General features: G+C 55.7%; 2 protein-coding genes across 2 annotated transcripts in view; one reads left to right on the top strand and one right to left on the bottom strand.

Moving 5' to 3' along the window:
• The window catches only part of TNKS (tankyrase), a 119,000-nt gene extending 112,470 nt beyond the window's left edge, over positions 1-6,530 (top strand). Inside the window, exons 26-27 of the mRNA XM_001508837.6 lie at positions 36-192; positions 3,968-6,530. Coding sequence (XP_001508887.3) covers positions 36-192; positions 3,968-4,054 — 244 coding nt within the window. The 3' untranslated portion in view covers positions 4,055-6,530. The remainder of the gene's footprint in view (positions 1-35; positions 193-3,967) is intronic.
• A 2,220-nt stretch (positions 6,531-8,750) lies between these two features.
• Positions 8,751-19,221, bottom strand: DUSP4 (dual specificity phosphatase 4). The gene is made up of 4 exons (XM_029072952.2): positions 18,378-19,221; positions 11,321-11,457; positions 10,033-10,252; positions 8,751-9,635 (listed from the first exon to the last, which is right to left on the bottom strand). The coding sequence occupies exons 1-4, from the start codon at positions 19,219-19,221 to the stop codon at positions 9,256-9,258; spliced, it is 1,581 nt and encodes a 526-aa protein (XP_028928785.2). The 3' UTR covers positions 8,751-9,255.
• Positions 19,222-20,164: the final 943 nt, after the last annotated feature.

The following is a 20,164-nucleotide window of genomic DNA, read 5'->3' as shown; positions in this document are numbered from 1 at the left end:
GAATGTCATTCTCACTGAGGACTTCTGTTCTCCAGCCAGATGCTGTTCTGCAGGGTGACACTCGGGAAATCCTTCCTCCAGTTCAGTACGATGAAAATGGCCCACGCGCCCCCGGGCCATCACTCCGTGATCGGCAGGCCGAGTGTGAACGGGCTGGCCTACGCTGAGTACGTCATCTACAGGGGCGAGCAGGTACGTCCGGGCGGGCTCCAGCAGTGGCTTCCTGGGACCACACCCAGGAGGCCCACTGGGGCAGCCAGAACTCTCTCTTTAGGCCAAACCAAGTGGGCGTTTTGACACTTGGAGAGAGAACCCAGACCTCTCCCAGAATCGGTGCTTGTTGATTTGAGGCAGTGTCACTCCCCACCTCCGCCCTGGGAGCTGATTGGGGGATCGTGACGGTAGCAGGGGAGCCAGCAGGCATTGGAGATGTGAGGGGCCCCTCTGGGCAGCAGAAGAGTTGGGGGGGATGCTCAAGAGAGATCTGCTTCAGTGGAGGAACTGGCCATTCCACTTGTAAACTCCCCAGGGACCACCGCAGCAGCTTGGGTCCCCGAGTGATGGCGCTTGCTGCCACTCGGGTCCCCCGTGGGGCTCCCTGGGTCCCTGAGGGAGCCTGGAGGGGCCAGGGCGGACTTCCTAGGCCGGGGCCTCCTTACCTGCCGTACCTTCTCTTATAGTAAAGCTAACGGTCTCCCTGGTCTCCCTGGACAGACGCCAGCTGGTTGTTAAGACAAGCATCCAACCAGGAAAGCTCTTTGAGAAGCAGCGTGGCTTAGTGGAGGGAGCACATGCTTGGGAGTCAGAGGTCATGGGTTCTAATTCTGGCTCCACCCCTTGGCAGCTATGTAACTTTGGGCAAGTCACTTAACTTCTCTGTGCCTCAGTTACCTCGTCTGTAAAATGGGGATTAAGACTGAGAGTCCCACCTGGGACAACCTGATAGCCTTCTATCTCCCCCAGTGCTTAGAATAGTGCTTGGCACATAGTAAGATCTTAGCAAATACCATCATTATTATTATTATTTGAGTGGCCGGCCAGCTGTAGGCTCAGGAATCCATTTGTCTCCTTGAGCCTTCCCCTAGGGAAATGGATCTGCCGGGAGCTCCCTAGGCTACTACGGTAGTCTCCAGCTTCTTAGTGGAGGATTTTAAAAAAGTGAAATATCCAATTTGATCCATGCCCGGGTTGTTTCAGGCAGGGGCAGGAATGTCCGCCTCTGAGCAGACAACTCCTTGGGCTGCTCTTTGTTTTGCTGATCGACTCTCATTCTCCTGAAATGGGCCTTCCCCTTTACTGCCTTCCCAGGATCGTGGGGGTGGGGGTTAGACCCACCCGAGGTGGGTTGTTTCCCTTTTAGAGAACCCAAGGAAAGTGGGGGCTTCCAGTTGTGGTTTATGGAGGTCTTAAAGCAGTGAGAAAAGGCTTAATTAGGATGGCAACATGATTTGGGGATGTCCAGCACAACCATGCAGTAATCCCAAAGAAAAGGGTCTATTCTGTTGGCCATCCTGGAGCGTGGCTCTCCAGGAGCCCTCTGGGGTTCAGGCAACACCCCAGACGGATGGGCAGGGGGCACACAGGCCCCGGAGGGCCAGTGTTCTTGGCCGCAGAGAGCGAGGGACCCGTGTATTGCTTGTGCTGGGGAGGAGCCTGCTGGAGGGTTGACAAAGCAGTGGAGCTGTCGTAAAGGTGGGACCGCGACTCCCTGCAGCTTGGCCCCACCCAAGCCCCGCAGTAGAGAAGATGGAGGCAAGTTGTCTCTTGGGGGGCCTAAATGGGACTTGAGAAATGTCGGACACGTGTAAGTTCTAGGTGGGCTGGGAACGTGTCTACCACCTTTGTTACAAGTTTTTATGATATATGGTACTCCCACACGCATTTAGTATAGTTCTGTACAGAGCACAGAAAGTGCTCAGTAATATCATTGATTGATTGAAAGTTGTCCCCCCGATTAGACTGTAAGCCCGTCAAACGGCAGGGACTGTCTCTATCTGTTGCCGACTTGTTCATCCCAAGCGCTTAGTACAGTGCTCTGCACATAGTAAGCGCTCAATAAATACTATTGAATGAATGAATGAATTGTCCAACTGGGGAATTAGCTTTTGGGGGAAGCTACTGGCTTTCCTTCTCGTGAGGGCTCACTCCCAGCTGAGTCCACTCTCCTGCGTTCCCTGTGTTCCTGGCAGGAGGCAGCCCCAGGGGTAATCCCGGCCCTCCCAATGCAGTAGCATCCTAGGCTGTCTCCCCCGGAGCCCTGTGGCACAAGAGGGCTCTGCACCGTCGGAGAGAAGCCCCAGTTCGGGGGATCCGTGCTCGGGGTCCTGTGCCCCCTTTGGGCCACCTTGGCACGTGACTGGATCCCAGCCTAGGAGCCCCGTGGCCATCGATCACGGGAACGGTGTCAGGTGAACGTCCACCCTGACTTTACCGGGAACGGTGGACTTCAGCACATAATGAAAGGCTACAGCTGTCGCTGCTACTCCAACGGCCCTTGCTCCAGGACTGGACTGGACACTGTTGGGGACAGACTGCTCATCCCGGGGCCAGAGTAGCACCGGAGAGGGCAAGCGGCCTTAAGGGGCTTTATTTATGGTTGCTCTGCATTGTTTTTTATTAGTAGCGGTAGTATTATTTATTGTATTTGTTAAGCGCTTACTCTGAATCAATTACCCTTCTGAGCCCTGAGGTAGGCGCAAGATAATCAGGTCGGACATAGTCCGTGTCCCACACAAGGCTCACAGTCTAAGTTGGAGGGAGAACAGGTTTTGAATCCCTACTTTATAGATGGAGTAACTGAGGCACAGAAAAGTTCTCACCCAAAGAGGCAATTGGCAGAGCTGGGATTAAAACCGAGGTCCTCTGACTCTTATCCCCCGGCTCTTCCCTCTAGGCCATGCGGCCTCCCAAACCTTCTTGTATTTTGCATGGTACAGAGGCTACAGCTGATATCCCCACCTCCCTCCCAATCCTTCGTCCCTTCCTCAAGCTTGTATTTTTACCAATTGAGGACTAGCCCACCTGGGGAGCTTTCAGGAACCCGATCCCCGCTAATGAGGAGATGTGTTCTGCCCGAGTAGTTCCAGTAGAAGTAATAGTAATAGTGCTTAGAGAAGCAGCGTGGCTCAGTGGAAAGAGCACGGGCTTTGGAGTCAGGGCTCATGAGTTCGAATCCCAGCTCTGCCACTTGTCGGCTGTGTGACTGTGGGCAAGTCACTTAACTTCTCTGTGCCTCAGTTCCCTCATCTGTAAAATGGGGATTAAGACTGTGAGCCCCATGTGGGACAACCTGATTCCCCTATGTCTACCCCAGCGCTTAGAACAGTGCTCGGCACATAGTAAGCGCTTAACAAATACCAACATTATTATTATTATTATTAGTAACGGCAAGAGAAGTTATTGGTTTAGCTCCTACTATGGGGTGGAGGGGAGGGGGAACCACCCGAGTGAGAATTAGATGTGGTCCTTGGCCCTCAACAGACTCCCACAGTCTAAGAATACCAAGGTGAAGGGGTGGCCCAAAGATGTTTTTTTCCAGGACTCCCAACCGTGACAAACAAAACTGGGCCTGCCCCTCATTCACACAAAGGAAAGATCCCCAGAAAGCTCCATAATGGAAAAGTGCTTGCTCTCTGAGACCCTACCCCAAGAGAAAGCGGATTTGTAGACCCTGGGGACATCGGTGGGACCGGGGGTGGGGGGACCCGGCCAGTTCCAGGGAGGATGGGGGTTAGAAGGTGGTGAGAAAAGCACAAGCACAGTTGGCAGGGAGTAGGTTGGAGCAGAGGAGAGGATGGGGGGGCCGGGGGTGGTGAGGAATCCCCCCCACCCCCCAATTCGGTGTAGGGCTAAGGCAGCAGGGGAGGCCACAGGCAGGGCAGCTCAGATCCCAGCTGACACCGTGTGTGAAGGGCTGCGTCTTCCGGCCCCACTCGCAGGACTGATCTGTCCATCTTGCCCTTTCCAGGCTTACCCAGAGTATCTCATCACGTACCAGATTGTGAAGCCAGACGCCCCGTCCCAGCCGGCAGCCACGGCGGAACAGAAAACCTAGGCCACCCGAGTTTAAATATGGGACTGGACTCCACCTCGCCGTTTCGGGAAAATCAAAACCCCATAAAAACCCGCCAGCCTAGAAACAAGCTGTGTGTCTTTTCTAAAGCATCGCTGTCGTGATGGATGCCGTCTGGGCACCGGGTGCATATACCGAACTGTGCTACCGTTCCTCTCAAGGAAATGTTCGCAGGGGCTGCCTGTCGCCAGAACCTGGGCTCGCCGTCCCCCGCATTTCTCCCACTCTCGAAGCTCCAGCCTGGATGGCTGCCAGCCAAACTCTGGCGACTTGACAAGCAGAAAACTGGCTTCTCCAGGGGTTGAAATTTCAGACACTACTGCCCTCCTCATTCACTCACTACTCCTTCTGCAGGTAGTGGCATTAAACACACCACCTGTAGACCACCTGTTCACAACCCACATTTCTTTTACTTTTGTGAAGACCTCCATAATCAGCTATTTATGTTTGGGGATGGTTTTTGTTGGTTTTTTTTTTTTTTAAATGAGCCAGAACCTTCTTGAGGATAATTTGCACAAAGTCAAGCAGACTGAAAGCATTAACCACGCAATACAAGTTTCTTACCAAGAAGGGTTTAGGTCTAATTCTCTTGTGGATTTTCCTTTTCCTTTTGCACTTTTTAGGAGCAGCTATCACCTTCCACGTGCAATGATGTGAGAGGAGCGGGGGTGGGTGGGCCTAGGGGAGGGTTGAGGGGGATGTACCAAGATCCCTTTAGCTGATTTTTCCAGAAGATGCTCAGAAAAGGGGGCTTGGGCTCTGTGGGTCCCTTCCTGCCAGCCACTTGCCGGGTTACAAATGCCAGTTCACCCCGGGGCTGGGATGTAATGTGGCGGGAACTCTGAAAACCAGTGGGTTCGCCATGAAGGGATGGGGTCCTGAGATAGGAAGTGAACTGGGGCAAAGCAAGAGCCCAAAGCCCATCAAACACCCAACCCCTCTTACCCACCCCCCAGGGCACACACAGTGGGGTTATGTTAAGTAAAGTTGAGTTCTGGGTTCTTTTCCTTTGATAGTGTATAGCCTCAGAAAAAAGGTAAGAAGGGGAATTAAGCAACACGCCAAGAGGGTGACACAAGTGTTTCTTTTACCCATGGGATCCATTTTTGAAATTAGCAAAGAGCTAGAATCAAGTGAGAGCGTGTTAGCGAGACTGTGTGTGCGTGTGTGCGTGCGTGTGTGAGAGAGAGGCAAGCAGAATTCCCTCCATTCCCCAGTTTTTAGATTATTTTGAAAGGTTTGGAAAGCCTGGAATTGATTCCGGGATCCCTTTAACTTAGTGTAAACAGCATTAATCGATTTTAAAACATTTTATGAAGAATAGAGTTCCGACCTCTCTTAGATATTTAGACAAAAAAACAAAGATGAAGGCCAAATCCCAGGAAACCTTTTCCAACGGCATACGTGTTGGTAGTAGCAGCCACTTGGGGTCTCAGTGGCCCGAGGGCACTCTCCTTGCCAGGAAGGGCGACCTGTGGTGGGAGGCCTGACTTCTGCTCTGGCCTGCCCCACCCCAAGCGGAGCGGGGAGCTGCGTGAACTCCATCGGCAGCACACAAGGCCTAGAGCCCACCCTGAAGCCAGGGGCCCTGAACGTGGTGGGAAAGCAGTCAGAGGTACAAATTTGTCATTCAGCTGTAAAATGACCGGGAAAGTCATGCCACCAATTGTAAAGGATTCTCCTTCAGTGCAGACTGGTTGGCCTGAGCTTACGCTCACCTAACCTAATATCCCTAAGGGTCTAAGGAAAGTGTTGGAAGCTCCGGTTCTAAAGTGTCCCGACCCACTTTGAATTGTTCTCTATGTTTGTTTCTCAAGTTGAGTCCCTGGCTGGGACACGGGGCTCGGGACAGTGGGGCCTCTGGGACGTGGGGTCCATGGGACGGCAGGCCTGGCTGGGTCATGGGTCACGGCTGCGGTAAATGGGATTTTGGGAACGAGATGCTTTTGCCCCGGAAGAAGTTTGTGACCTAAACTGAAGTGTGCGTGTGTGTGTCTCTGCACGCGCTCACGCTTGCTGACTACTTGTGTCATCCCTTGAGCATTCAGACAGCTCCCGCTCAGCTGGGAGCTTTGGGTTGGTGGCGAGGTTTCCTCTCTCTCCGTGTGAACAATGCTGGAGGTTTGGGGTGTGCTCTGCACGGTCCGGGGGCCAGGAGCTGCAGCGGTGCATGGGATCTGCCTTTAGGTTTGGAGACGGAGAGCGTGAGCCCAGCGGCACTGGCTCGGGGAGCCCCCACGATAACGTTGGTGGTCACTGAGGAAGCTTGTCCGACACCAGTTGCGCTGGACTGTTGGCATCGCCTCCGGTTTCCACCGTACCGACAGGGTTGATGGGTGTGCCGACTTCGAACTGGAGCCTGGAACAGCCAGAAGATAAAACTGTGGTCCAATATCTTCGAGTTGCCCATGTTCTGTATCTGATGTTCTGTGCCCAGTAAAGGTGCTGTGTGAGGAAACGTCTGTGGTGGCTTTTGTCTCACCAGGTTCCGTTTGTTGTTCCCACTCCCTCAAAAGAGTAGGCACTATTCATTTTTCCATTCTAGGTGAACGATTACCCGTCCTTCTGATCCAGAGCCACGGGCCTCGGGTTTATGGGGCAGGAGGCTCTGGGGCAGCCAGTGTACCCATAGGGGAATGGGGGCCCATGGAGCCACCAGTGTACCTGGGGGCCGGGGGCCCAGTGTATCCATAGGGGAGTGGGGGCCCGTGGGGAAGCCAGTGCACCTATAGGGTACAGGGTCTACAGGGCAGCCAGTGTGGTATGGAGCAGCCAGTCTACCCGTAGGGGAGTTGGGACTCCAAGGCAGCCAGCGTACCTGACCTTAGAGCCGGATGCATTTTCCTATTTTCCTAGTCAGGCACAGGTTTCCTCCTCATGCTCCCATGCCCAACCCCACACACAGTGGGGAAAATAGCTTATTTTCCAGCAATAAGAAAATGGTTGACGCTCCCCTGAGAGACCCAACAAGCACAGCCCGGCACAGACCCGTCTCATGCAGGAGATGGCTCTGGCGATGTGTGGACTGAGCACAGTGCTCTGAGGCACTGTGGGGTGCAGGCTACAAGGAGCAGGCTGCAAGACAGTGGGATGCAGCATGCCCTAGGAGAAAGAGCCCAGGCCTGGAAATCAGACAACCTCAGTTCTAACCCCGGCTCTGCCACTCATCTGCTGTGTAACTTCTCTTTGCCTGTTACCTCCTCTGTAAAATGAGATTGATGCTGAGCCCCATGTGGGACATGGACTGTGTCCAATCTGATTAGCTTGTATCTACCCCAGCACTTAGTAAACTGCCTAGCACGTAGTGTTTAACAAATACCATTGGAAAAAAAAACACCTGTTCTCCCCCCTACTTAGTCCCCATCTCACATGAGGGTCCCAGCTCAGTCTATGTCCTACCTGATTAATGATAATAATGGTAATAATAATGATGGTATTTGTTGAGTGCTTAATAAGTGCCAAGCACTAAGTGCTGGGATAGATACAAGTTTATTAGGTTGTCCCACCTGGGGCTCACAGACTTAATCCCAATTTTACAGATGAGGTAACTGAGGCACAGATAAATAATGTTTGTATTTATTAAGCACTTATTATGTCCAGAGCACTGTTCTAAGCGCTGGGGTAGATACAGGGTAATCAGGTTGTCCCACGTGAGGCTCACAGTTAATCCCCATTTTACAGATGAGGTAACTGAGGCACAGAGAAGTTATGTGACTTGGCCACAGTCACACAGCTGATAAGTGATGGGAGGCGGAATTAGAACTCATGACCTCTGACTCCCAAACCCGCGGTCTTTCCACTAAGCCAAACATCTCCCCTCTTAACTTGTACCTACCCCAGTGCTTAGAATAGTGCTTGACACCTACGACACCCAATAAGTGCTTAATACCATTTAAAAAAAAAAAGCTTCCCCCAGTGTAATTCAAATCTCTTCTCTCCAGCCCCTTTGGGGGAGTGCTAGCCTGCTCGAGAGCTGATGGGACGGGCCATGCCGGGCAGCTTTTTGACTGACCTTGGGCCCTGGTTGGCGTGGCCACCTCTCTTGCAAAGAGTTTGGGCCAGGCCCACTGGGTAGTGGTGGGGGAGCAGAGGAGGATCGGGCCGGGTAGGGCCCACATTTGGCAGCGGCCCAGCCTCACGGGAAGGTCAGTAGCGCTGCTTGTGGCCTTGCTCGTCAGAGACCCGGTGAACCCCATGCATTTTACCTCACCAGTCGCTGGGGTCGGGACCTCCTTCAGGAGTTCCGCTGCCCAGACCGTAGCCTGCACTCCACCCCGCCCTCCGCCACTCTAGGAGTGGGGCGTGAGACCGCGGCCAGAAACTCAAGAGCAAAAAGCAGCCCCGTTCCCCACCGTCCTCCCGCCAGAGAGGCTGTCTTGGCTGCCATGACCTTCCTTCACCAGTCCCGGGCTCCAGTCCACGACTCTAGCAGCTTGGGGATCACATCTTTCCCCAGATCCAGTCAGAAATGGCTGAGCCCCAGAGTCACTCTCCCATCTCGAGCACCCTCCTCGGTCCGCTCCCCACCCCCAGCCGACCCCCTGCCCGCCCCCTGACCTCCCCGGCCACCACCACCGGAGTCTTGGCACAGCCGCGACGACGTTGGGACCTGCCCTCCGGGGCCTCGGCCTGAGCCTCAGCCGTGATCGGCACAAGAGACCACAGATATTACGCTCACTGCTTGTCAGTTTGGGAGGAAACTACTTAATAAATACCTTTATTATCATCAGCATAATTATCAGCCACCTGTTTGTGGTTTAAAACAAACACGACACCTTGAAAGATTTCCTTAAAAAGAGGATCCCAACCACTGGCCACAGAACCAGGCACTTCTGGAAAGCAGTTGTTGATGCGTCCGGCTCCGCCGCCGCCTCCACCGGCCGTGGCCTCCCCTCCTCCCGCTGCCCCCAGGCACGACGGGCGAGCCGCCCCGTCAGGATGTGTGGACTTGGGTCGCCGGGCCTCGTTGCTTAAAAAACTGAGGTAAGAAACTTCTTTCAGAAAACAGAGCGGCGCCGAGCCGTTATTGCTGCGGGAGCGGGAGGCTTCCGCTGGGGGCATGTTGGAGGATTCAGAGTCTTTATTGCCATTCTTCCGAGCCCATCGAGGGTGGGGAGGGATTGGGGGGCCAACCCGCTGCCCACTGGGTGCCCACCTCGGCCGTCATGGGGCAGCCGTGGGCCTCAGCTGCTGGGAGAGGTGGTGATGGGGCTGTGATGGTAGGGGAGGCCGCTGGGCGTGGCATGCACAGACACGGGGAAGCTGAAGACGAACTGGGCCGCGGGCGTGGTGCCGGCCGGGCCCCGCTCCCGCCGGCCGGCCGAGGGGCTGACCGCCTCCGCGGCGCACGAGGTGGCCAGCACCTGGGCCTCAAACTGCAGCAGCTGCCCCATGAAGTTGAAGTTGGGGGAGATGATGCTGCGACGCTGCCTCACAAACTCAAAGGCCTCCTCCAGCCGCACGCGCCGCTTCATCATCAGGTAGGCCAGGCAGATGGTGGCCGAGCGCGAGATCCCCGCCTGGCAGTGCACCAGCACCCGGCCCTGCCCGGCCTGCACCGAATCTGCGGGGATGGACGTGAAAGAGACCACGGGTCAGGGAAGGGTCCAGAACACCCCCCGTGGGAAGGACAGCAGCCGTGAGGGTGCCGGGCCTGTGAGCCCTCTCTCCCACCCAGAACCTCTGCCTCCAGGGACCTGGACCACAGGAGAGGCTCTGAGGGAGTTGGGGGGACGTAGCCAATGCCCACTGCTCTTCCCGGGGGCTGGCGGCACTTGTCAGCTGGAGATGGACCAGGGGCTCGGTTGACTCAAAGAGGGCCCCCCCCCAACCCCTGGTCCCAGCTATTCCAGCCCTAACATCCCTCCTGTACACGCATGCACACTCACGCCCCTCATCCCTCATGCCCCCCTCCCAACACACACACACTCTCTCTCACATTCCAGATGGGCCACACCCACCTATGAACTCGATGGCCTCCATGAACCAAGAGCCGATATCCGTCTTGTGGTTGTCCTCCACGGGGATGGACTTGTAGCGGAAATGTCCCTCAAAGTGGTTGGGGCAGTCGGAGGAGACGTTCAGCAGGGCGGTGATCCCCAATGCGTCCAGTGTGCCCCTGCGGGCGGCGTGGTGAGCACTACCGAGGTAGAGGAATGGCAGGATCTCGACTGGTCCTCCCTAGGGCGAGAGAGAGGGAGATAAAACCACAGTCGCGCGTCACCGCGGGGGCCACGGAGAGGGGGGAGGCCACAGGGGCAGTCAGTTGAAGGCTCAGATGGGTTCAAGAGGTGGTCCAAGGCATCGCAAGCTTGACCCATCTATAGTATGTACCGGGCATCCCCTGGGGACAGAGAGCTGTACTGCGGGGACAGTGTTGTACGGAGCATCCTCTGGGGCAGGGTGCTGAATTGGGCACCCCCCCTCCGGGGGCAGAGCACTGTAAAAGCTCAGAATAAGTTAGTAAAACAATAGATGGGATAAGAGCGGAGTGATGAATAACTGCATAAACAACGGCCCAGGCAACTGTAAGGGCAACAGTGCAGAGGGGAGAGTGGGATGATGTGAGCAGAGCGGAAGAAAATGAATCTGGGAGGCCTCTTGGAGAAGATGGAGGGCTTAGACACAGGTTGAGGTTTGGCCTGGAGGATTTGATGGGAAATCGATCAATCGATGGTATTTACTTAAGTGCTTACTGTTTGCAGGGCCCTGTACCAAGCACTTTTTATCTTTTTTTAAAAAAATGGTATTTGTTAAGCACTTACTATGTGCCGGGCACTCTACCAAGAGCTGGGGTAAATACAAGCTGATCAGGTTGGACACAGTCCATGTCCCACGTGGTGCTCAGTCTTAAACCCTATTTTGCAGATGAGGTAATTGAGGCACAGAATGACTTGCCCAAAATCACAGAACAGTCAAGTGCTGGATCCATATTAGAACCCAGGTCTAACTGACTCAAAGGCCCCAGCACTATCCAGTAGCCCACGAAGAGTCTGATACAGTAGAGTTGAGACATGATCCCTGCCCACAAGGAGCGTACAGTCTCTAGGTTACAAGCAAGAGGAAAGGGGAGATCGGGTGAGGGGGAAGCGGGCAGAGACCAATCCGGAAGGCACACGGAACAAAACTTAGCCTCTTGGTTCTAAACAGCCTTGGGAGAGGCCACAGCCAAGAGTCGGAAAAGTCGCCCCCCACCCCTGACCAATTACATCCCTGTCCCCTCCAGGGTCGTGGAGAAGGGGACGGTACCTGATCATGCAGCGGGGTCCCGCAGGAGCTGCAGCCCGTCTCCGGGGGCTCGGAGGAGAATGCCATGTGCCCACTGGGCAGGGACTTGGTTTTGGAACAGAATTCCGGGTATTCAGATGAAAACCGCTCATAGCCGCCTGCAGTGGAGAGAAGACATTTGTTCATTTAGGAGGAAAGGTTGGTGGTTCAGGCATAACGTGTTGGGGGAGGGTGAACTAGAGCCTGGAGGCTGGGCGAGGGAGGGAAAAGGGGGTGGAGGGGGTGAGCCTTGTTCTTGTCTGTTCATCTCCCCCGATTAGACTGTAAGCCCGTCAAAGGGCAGGGACTGTCTCTACCTGTTACCGATTTGTACATTCCAAGCACTTAGTACAGTGCTCTGCACATAGTAAGTGCTCAATAAGTACGAATGAATGAATGAATGAATGAATGAATGAATGAATGAATGAATGAATGAATGAGCCTACTAGGGCCACTGTGTGGCATTGCAGCCAGACGTTATTCCTGCGGGGTTTCAGGTGGGTAGGGCCAGGAGACTCCTCCACAGGCTGGCAGCACTTGACAGCTGTGGGAACCAGAAAACCCATCCCTCCCTCCTGCTCTCCCATGAACGTTATTAGCAACGAAACAGCCCTGGGCAGAGAAGGGTGAAACCTGACCTGTCTGACCTGTGCCTGGCCCAGGAGGGAGGAGTGGTAGTGCTCCTTCCCAAGTCCCAAGGCCTCTATTCCATCCTAATCCTCCTCCACCTCTCAGCTGCCTTTGACACTGTGAACCACCCCCTTCTTCCGGAAACTTTATCCCACCTCGGCTTCACCGACACTATCCTTTCCTGGCTCTCCTCCTATCTCTCTAGCCGCTCCTTCCCAGCTTCTTTCACAGACTCCTCCTCTGTGGCCCATCCTCTAACTGCGGGAGTCTCTCAGGGCTCAGACCTCGGCCCCCTTCTATACTCCATCTACACCCACTCCCTTGGAGAATTCCCTTGCCCCCCGGCTTCAATGACCCACTCTATGCGGGTGATTCCCAAATCTCCCTCTCCAGCCCTGACCTCTCACTTTCTCTGCAGTCCGGCATTTCCTCCCGCCTTTGGTACATCTCCACTTGGATGAAGCGCCACCACCTCAAATTTAACGTGCCCCAAACAGAACTCCTCATATTTACACCCAAACTCCTCCTTCCCCCCACCCCAACTATCCCATCACTGCAGACTACACCACCACCTTCCCTGCCTCATAAACCCACAAAATTGGTATTATCTTGGGATTCATCTCTCTTCTTCAAACATCAATTCTGTCTATCACCTCCAGAATCTGACCCTCCCTTTCCATCCAAACTATTTACATGCTGGTCCAAGCACTCGTCCTATCTCATCTTCAGGGAAGCAGTGTGGCCTAGACAAAAGAGCACAGGTCTGGGAATCCGAGAACCTGAGTTCTAATCTCAGTTCCACGGCTTGCCTGCTGTACGGCCTTGGGCAAGTCATTTCACTTCTCTGTGACCCAGTTTCCTCAACTGTAAAATGGTGATAAAATACCAGTTCTCCCTCCTACTTAGACTGTGAGCCCCATATTGGACAGGCACTGTATCTGACCTGATTAACTTGCATCTACCCTAGCACTCAGAACAGCGCTCGACAGGATAAGCATTTCAAAAATACCAAAATTATTTTTATTCACTATTTAATGCATCAGCCTCCTCACTGACCTCCCTGCCTCCTGCCTTAGCCCTCTCTAGTCCACGTGACACTATGCTGCCCAAATCATTTATCTAAAAAAAAATTTCCCCACACATCTCCCCATCCTTAAAGACCTCCGATGGTTGACCATCCATCTCCACATCAAGTAGCGCCTTCTGACCATCAGCCTTAAGGCACTGAGCTCTCTTCCTCCCTGCCTATATTCACTTCATTCCCACGCCATCCCAGCCCCTACACTTTGCTCTTCCAACACCAACCTCCTTACTTGTGCTCCATCTCATCTCTCCGTCAACCCCTTGCTCACATCCTCCATCTGGCCTGGAACTGTAAGTGCTTGGGAGAGTACCACACTCTAACTCTGTATTATACACTCTCAAGTGCTTTGTACGGTGTTGGCAAACAGTAAGAAGTCAGTAAATACCACTGATTGATTTACAAGTGTGGGAAGACACATTCCCCACCCCCAAGGAGCTTACAGTCTTACAGGCGGAGGCAGACATTCAAATAAATGAGATATGTAGGTAAGTGCAGTGGGGGAGTGAATATCGAGTCCTTAAAGGGTACAGATCCAAATGCATAGGCAACACTTGAGAAAGAGGGAGTAGGGGAGGGAGGATGTGAGTAAGGGGTCGGCGATGAGATAGATGAGATAGAGGTATGGTGAGTAGGCTGCTGTTGCAGGAATGAAGTGTGCACCTGGGTTGTGGTAGGAAATAAGCAAAGCAAGATAGGAAGGGGCAAGGTGACTGAGTGCTTTCAAGCCGATGGCTTGGCATTTCTGTTTAATGCAGAGGTGAATGGGCAACAAATGGAGGTTCCTGAGGAACAGGGAGATGTGGACTGAATATTGTTTTTGTAGAAAAATGATCCGGGCAGTAGAGTGAAGTAAGGACTGGGGTGGGGAGAGACTGGAGTCAAGGAGGTCAGCAGTGAGTCTGAGGCAATAGTCAAGCAGTGATGTAAAGTGCTTGACTCAGTGTATTCGTTTGGATAGAGAGGAAAAGTCAGATTTTCAGTGATGGTGCAAAAGTAGAGGCAACAGGAGTAAATGACATTAAACATGTGGGTTGAATGAGAGAGATGAGTCCAAGGCTAGTGCCATGGTGATGGGCTTGTATGATAGGGAGGATGGTGGAATTGTCTATGTGATGGGCTGCCTTCAACACTGTGGGACCTTCCCCCCACCCCTTTCTCCTGGAAACATTATCCAACCTTTCCTGAGAGGTTCGCCTATCACACTGACTGCTCCTCCTCTACCTCTTTCACAGGCTCCTCCTCTGCCTCCCACCCTCTAACTGTGGGAGTCACTCGAGGCTCCATTGTGTAACCCCTTCAATTCTATCTAGACCCATGCCCTTAGAGAACTCATTCACCCCCCATCTCTATGCAGACGATTCCCAAATCTACATCTCCAGCCCTGGTCTCTCCCCTCTGCAGTCTGCAGTCATGCATTTCCTCCTGCCTTCCGTATGTCCTGCTGGACAACTCAAACTAAACATATTCAAAACAGGGACAGCACGGCTTAGTGGATAGAGTGTGGACCTGAGTTCTCTAATCCTGGCTCTGCCATTTGTCTGCTGTGTGACTCCGAACGAGTCACTTCACATCTCTGGGCCTCAGCTCATCTGTACATTGGGGATTAAGGCAGGGACTGGGTCCAACCTGATTTGCTTCTATCTACCCCAGTGCTTAATAGAGTGCCTGTCCCAAAGTTAGCGCTTAACAAATGCCTTAAGAATAAAAAACCCCTTATCTTCCCACCCAAACCCTGTCATTCCAAGCGCTTAGCATAGAGCTTTGCACAGAGTATGCACTCAAAAATTACGACTGACTGACCGACCGTCCCAGGGGAATATGTTCACGCTGACATTAGGCCCAACCCGCCCGCCCATTAGCGAAAAGGGCTCCGGGCAGGAAAGGGCTTGGGGGTGTCGGGGAGGAAAGCGGGACGGGGCCGCGCGCCGGGGGCGCGCCTGGAGTCGAGAGCGCGCAGGCCCCCGCACGCCCCCGCCAACTGGGTCTTGGGGAGGGGAGGGAAGGGGACGGGGGGTTCGGAGGGAGCGTCCTACACAGCCGGGACAGCCCGGCCCCCGCCACCACCGGCTGGGCCGGCAGGAGGCGGCGTGTCCCCCCCGATCCTTTCATCTGAGAGCTCACCTCCTCCAGGAGGCCTTCCCAGACTCAGCCCCCCTTTCCCTCTGCTCCTCCTCCCCGCCCCATTCCCCCCCTCCCGCCCTCTGCTCTTCCCCCTTCATTCATTCAATAGTATTTATTGAGCGCTTACTATGTGCAGAGCACTGTAGTAAGCGCTTGGAATGGACAAATCGGTAACAGATAGGGACAGTCCCTGCCCTTTGACGGGCTTACAGTCTCCTCTCAGTACTGTGCATATTTGTATATTTCATTCATTACTCTATTTATTTTGTTAATGATCCGTATATCTCTATTATTCTATTTATCATGATGATGTTGTCTCGTTTTGTTCGGTTCTGCTTTGCTGTCCGTCTCCCCCGTTTAGAGTGGGAGCCCGTTATTGGGCAGGGATGGTCTCTATCTGTTGCCGAACTGTACATTCCAAGCACTCAGTACAGTGCTCTGCACATAGTAAGCGCTCAATAAATACTATTGAATGAATGCTAACGGGCTGATGCCCCGGGCTCCCGCTTCCCCCCCTGCCCCCCGGTCCTGCACCCCGAGGTTTCCCCGCCGTCTGCTACATGATGCCCTAAGGCAGGCGGGATCCCCAGCCTCCAGTTTCCAGTCCCCAACCCCCAGTTTCCAGCCCCCAGCGTCCAACCCCAGCCCCAACCCCCAGTTTCCAGCCCCCAGCGTCCACCCCCCAGCCCCAGCCCCCACTTTCCAGCCCCCAGGGCCGGTTCCGACCACTCCGGCCCGCAAAACGCCAGCTGGCCCACCGCGGGGATGGACATTTAAATGCAGGCGAGGGCATTTAAGGGGAATAAAAAACCCAGAACACCCCCAGCCTGCTCCACCCGCACAAGGGGCCCGCACTGACACAGAAACACACAAACACACACACACACACTCGCTGCCCACTTACAAATATGCCCACGAGCACGCGCCGCAGTTGTGTACACACACAGGTTGGCATTAGGCACTTACATACAAAGCAGCGCACTCCAAATTCATTCATTCATATTTAATAATAATAATGTTGGTATTTGTTAAGCGCTTACTATGTGCAGAGCACTGTTCTAAGCGCTGGGGGAGATACAGGGCAATCAGGTGGTCCCACGTGAGGCTCACAGTTAATCCCCATCTTACAGATGAGGTAACTGAGGGACAGAGAAGTTGTGACTTGCCCACAGTCACGTAGCTGACAAGTGGCAGAGCCGGGAGTCGAACCCATGACCTCTGACTCCGAAGCCCAGGCTCTTTCCACTGAACCACACTGCTTCCGAATGCAGAATTGCGTTCGTCCAGTCAAGAAGGGTGGCCTGACGCGACTCCGGAGCTCTTTCATTCATTCATTCAATAGTATTTATTGAGCGCTTACTATGTGCAGAGCACTGTACTAAGCGCTTGGAATGGACAATTGGGCAACAGATAGAGACCATCCCTGCCCAATGACAGGTTTACAGTTTAAACGGGGGAGACGGAGGGCAGAGCAAAACAGACCAAAAAAAAAATACGACACCATCAAGATAAATAGAATCAAGGGCATGCACACCTCATTAACAACATGAATAGGGTAATTAATATATACAAATAAGCACAGTGCTGAGGGGAAGGGGAGGGGGAGCTCAGTCTGGGAAGGCTTCCTGGAGGAGGTGAGCTCTCAGGAAGGCTTTGAAGAGGGGAAGAGAATTAGTTTGGCGGAGGTGAGGAGGGAGGGCATTCCAAGACAGCGGTAGGACGTGGGCCAGAGGTCGACGGCGGGATAGGCGTGAAGGGGGGACTGTGAGGAGGTGGGCAGCAGAGGAGCGGAGCGTGCGGGGTGGGCAGTAGAAAGAGAGAAGGGAGGTGAGGTAGGAGGGGGCAAGGTGATGGAGAGCTTTGAGTCTTCCCATTGGCACCCACGGCCACCCACGGCCGCACTGATAGACGCAAGCGTGACGCTCTTCCAAACAGGCACACGACCACCTGCCAAAACGTGCACAACTCCTAAGTGCAGGCGCGCACGTTCAGCCTGCACACTCACTGCCCCCAGACGGACGGTGGCCCAACGCTGGCACGGGGTGGCACACAAGCGACCGGCCGCCGAGTCCACACACGGGGCCACACAAGCGCCCACTACTACTGCTGCTGCTGCCAACAACTACAGTATCTGTTCATTCATTCAGTCCTATTGATTGGACGCTTCCTGGGTGCAGAGCACCGTACTAAACCCTTGCTATGGGCCGAGCACTGTTCTAAGCGCTGGGGGTGGATACAAGGTAAGGAGGTTGTCCCACGTGGGGCTCACGGCCCTAATGCCCATTTTTCCGATGAGGGAACTGAGGCCCAGGGAAGTGTGGCGGCCAGCCCGAGGTCCCGCAGCAGACGCGTGGCGGAGGCGGGATGAGACCCCAGCGTGGCTCTTTCCATGGGCTTGGGAGACCGAGGTCGTGGGTTCTAATCCCGCTCCGCCGCTGGTCGGCTGTGTGATTCTGGGCCAGACACTTCACTTCTCTTTGCCTCAGTGACCTCATCTGGAAAATGGGGATGAAGACACCTGATTACCCTGTATCCCCCAGCGCTTAGAACAGTGCTTTGCACCTAGTAAGCGCTTAACAAATACCATTATTATTATTATTATCTGGAAAATGGGGATGGAGACTGAGAGCCCCACGTGGGACAACCTGATTACCTAGTATTCATTCAATAGTATTTATTGAGCGCTTACTATGTGCAGAGCACTGTACTAAGCGCTTGGACTGTACAAATCGGCAACAGATAGAGACAGTCCCTGCCCTCTGATGGGTTTACAGTCTAATCGGGGGCTTACAGTCGGGCTTAGAACAGTGCTTTGGACGTCGTCAGCGCTTAACAACCTCCCCCTCCCCCGCCCTCAACCAACCGGCGTCCTCTAGACGCAGCGTGGCTCAGTGGCAAGAGCCCGGGCTTGGGAGTCAGAGGTCATGGGTTCGAATCCCGACTCTGCCATTTGTCAGCTCTGGGACTGTGGGCAGGTCACTTCTCCCTCATCTGTAAAATGGGGGTGAAGACTGGGAGCCTCCCGTGGGACAACCTGATGACCCTGGATCTCCCCCAGCGCTTGGAACAGCGCTCTGCACCTAGTAAGCGCTTAACAAATACCAACGTTAGGAGACTCCGAGGCCCGGGGTCCGGCCACCAGGCCACCGGGCTTCTCGCCACGGTCACGTCCCTGTCGCCGGGGTGGGGGTGGGGGGGAGGTACCTTTGAGCAGGCAGATGCGGGTGCGGCCGGCGTGTCCCCGGAGCGCACGCACGACGAGGGCCACCGTGCTGTCGTCCCCGAGGCGGTCGGCTTGGGGGGTCCGCTCGTCGTAGACCACCACGGCGGCGAAGAGCCCGGCGCGCAGACGGGCGCGCAGCTCGCCGTCGGCGGGCAGGATGTGGTCGAGGCTCACCGAGCCCTTGGCCCGCCGCCGCACGATGCTGTGGCAGCGCACGTTCAGCGCCCCGCGGATGGAGCCCGCGCTGTGGGCGAGGAACGGCCTGCAGTCCAGCAGCAGGCAGGGCCCCAAGCCCGGGAGCTCCCCCGGCGCGGGGGGCGCCTCGGACCCCGACCCCGACCCCGACCCCGACCCCGACCCCGACCCCGGCCCCTCCCGGCCCACCAGCCTGCGGAGCGCGCTGCAGTCCATCTCCCGCAGCTCCTCCAGGGTCACCATGGCCCGCGGGGGTCCCGCTGGCCGCTGCCGAGCGCCCGCAGCCCCGGGGTCTGAGCAGGACCGGCAGGGCCGGGGGGGGGGGGGTCCCGCCGGCCACCCGCAGCGCAGACGGCCTCCCTCCTTAGCGGCCCCCTCCTCCGCACCCCCTTGGGGGGCAGGGCTACATCGCCGGCCGGACCACCGATGGTGTCTGTCTATCCGGCGGCGGGAGGGCGGGTCTGCGCGGTGCCCGCGGCCGGTGCGACGGGACTGCTGTCCGCCGCCTTCTCCCTCCGTCCGCCCGTCCTCCCGTCCTCCCGTCCGTCCGTCCGTCCCTCCCCGGCTCCGCCGTGCGCCGCCCGAGCCGCCCCGGCGGCAGAGTGAGCGCCCCCCTGCCCGCTTACACATTTATTCACGCTCCGCTCCGGAGGGAGCCCGGGGGCGGAGGAAGCGAAGGAGGGAGGGAGGGAGGAAGGGAGGCAGGGGGGCAGGCGGGGAGGAGGGGGCGAGCTCCGTTAGTAGCCCGCGAGGTCCCGGGGAGGCCCCGCCCCCTCCTCCGCTTCATTGTTGCTTTCTCCCCTCGGCCCTCCTCCTCCCCCCCCCCCCGCGTTTCCCCTCCCCTCCTCCTTCCCTCCTCCTTTTTCTCCACCTCCTCGTTGTCCTCCACCTCCTCTTCCCCTCCTCCTGATCCTCCACCTCCTCCTCTCCTTCCCTCCTCCTGCTCCCCTTCACCTCCTGCTCCCCTCCACCTCTTCCCCCTCCTCCTCCCCCTTCTTCCCTCTACCTCCTCTTTCCCTCCTGCTCCCCCTCTCCTCCTCCCCTTCCACCTCCTCCTCCTCCTCCTCGTCCTCCCCTCCTGCTCCCCCTCCTCTCCATCCCTCCTCCCTCCCTCGCTCCCTCCCCGCCCCCGGTCGCCGTCGGCCTCCTTGTGAATGGAGGCGGGGTGTGTCGGTCCGTGCGGTCGTAGGGAGCCTCGGCTCCGGTGGCGGGTCGCTGTGGGCCGCCCGCGCCCATTCAGAACCGGACCGGACGCCGCTCCGGACCGCCCATCCCGGACTGGGACAATGAAGCCGCCCACAGGCGCCCATAATCCGCCCGTCGCTCCCCCAACCAAGTCGGCCAAGCCCCCCGCCCCGCACACCGAAATCCAACTCCCGCAGAAGGGAGGGAGGGAAGCAAAACGAGGGGGCGGGGCTAGAGATGATCGTCGCTGAGCTTCCACCTCGCCGAGGTGGCTTTCATTCATTCGATCGTATTTCATTCAATCCTATTTCATTCAATCCTATTTCATTCAGTCGTATTCATTGAACATTTGCCGTGTGCGGAGCACTGCACTGAGCGCTTGGAAAGT

The sequence above is a fragment of the Ornithorhynchus anatinus genome, chromosome 10 (assembly GCF_004115215.2).
Source record: "Ornithorhynchus anatinus isolate Pmale09 chromosome 10, mOrnAna1.pri.v4, whole genome shotgun sequence".
NCBI classification, from domain to species: Eukaryota; Metazoa; Chordata; class Mammalia; order Monotremata; family Ornithorhynchidae; genus Ornithorhynchus; species Ornithorhynchus anatinus.
This window is presented reverse-complemented; position numbering and strand designations above follow the sequence as displayed.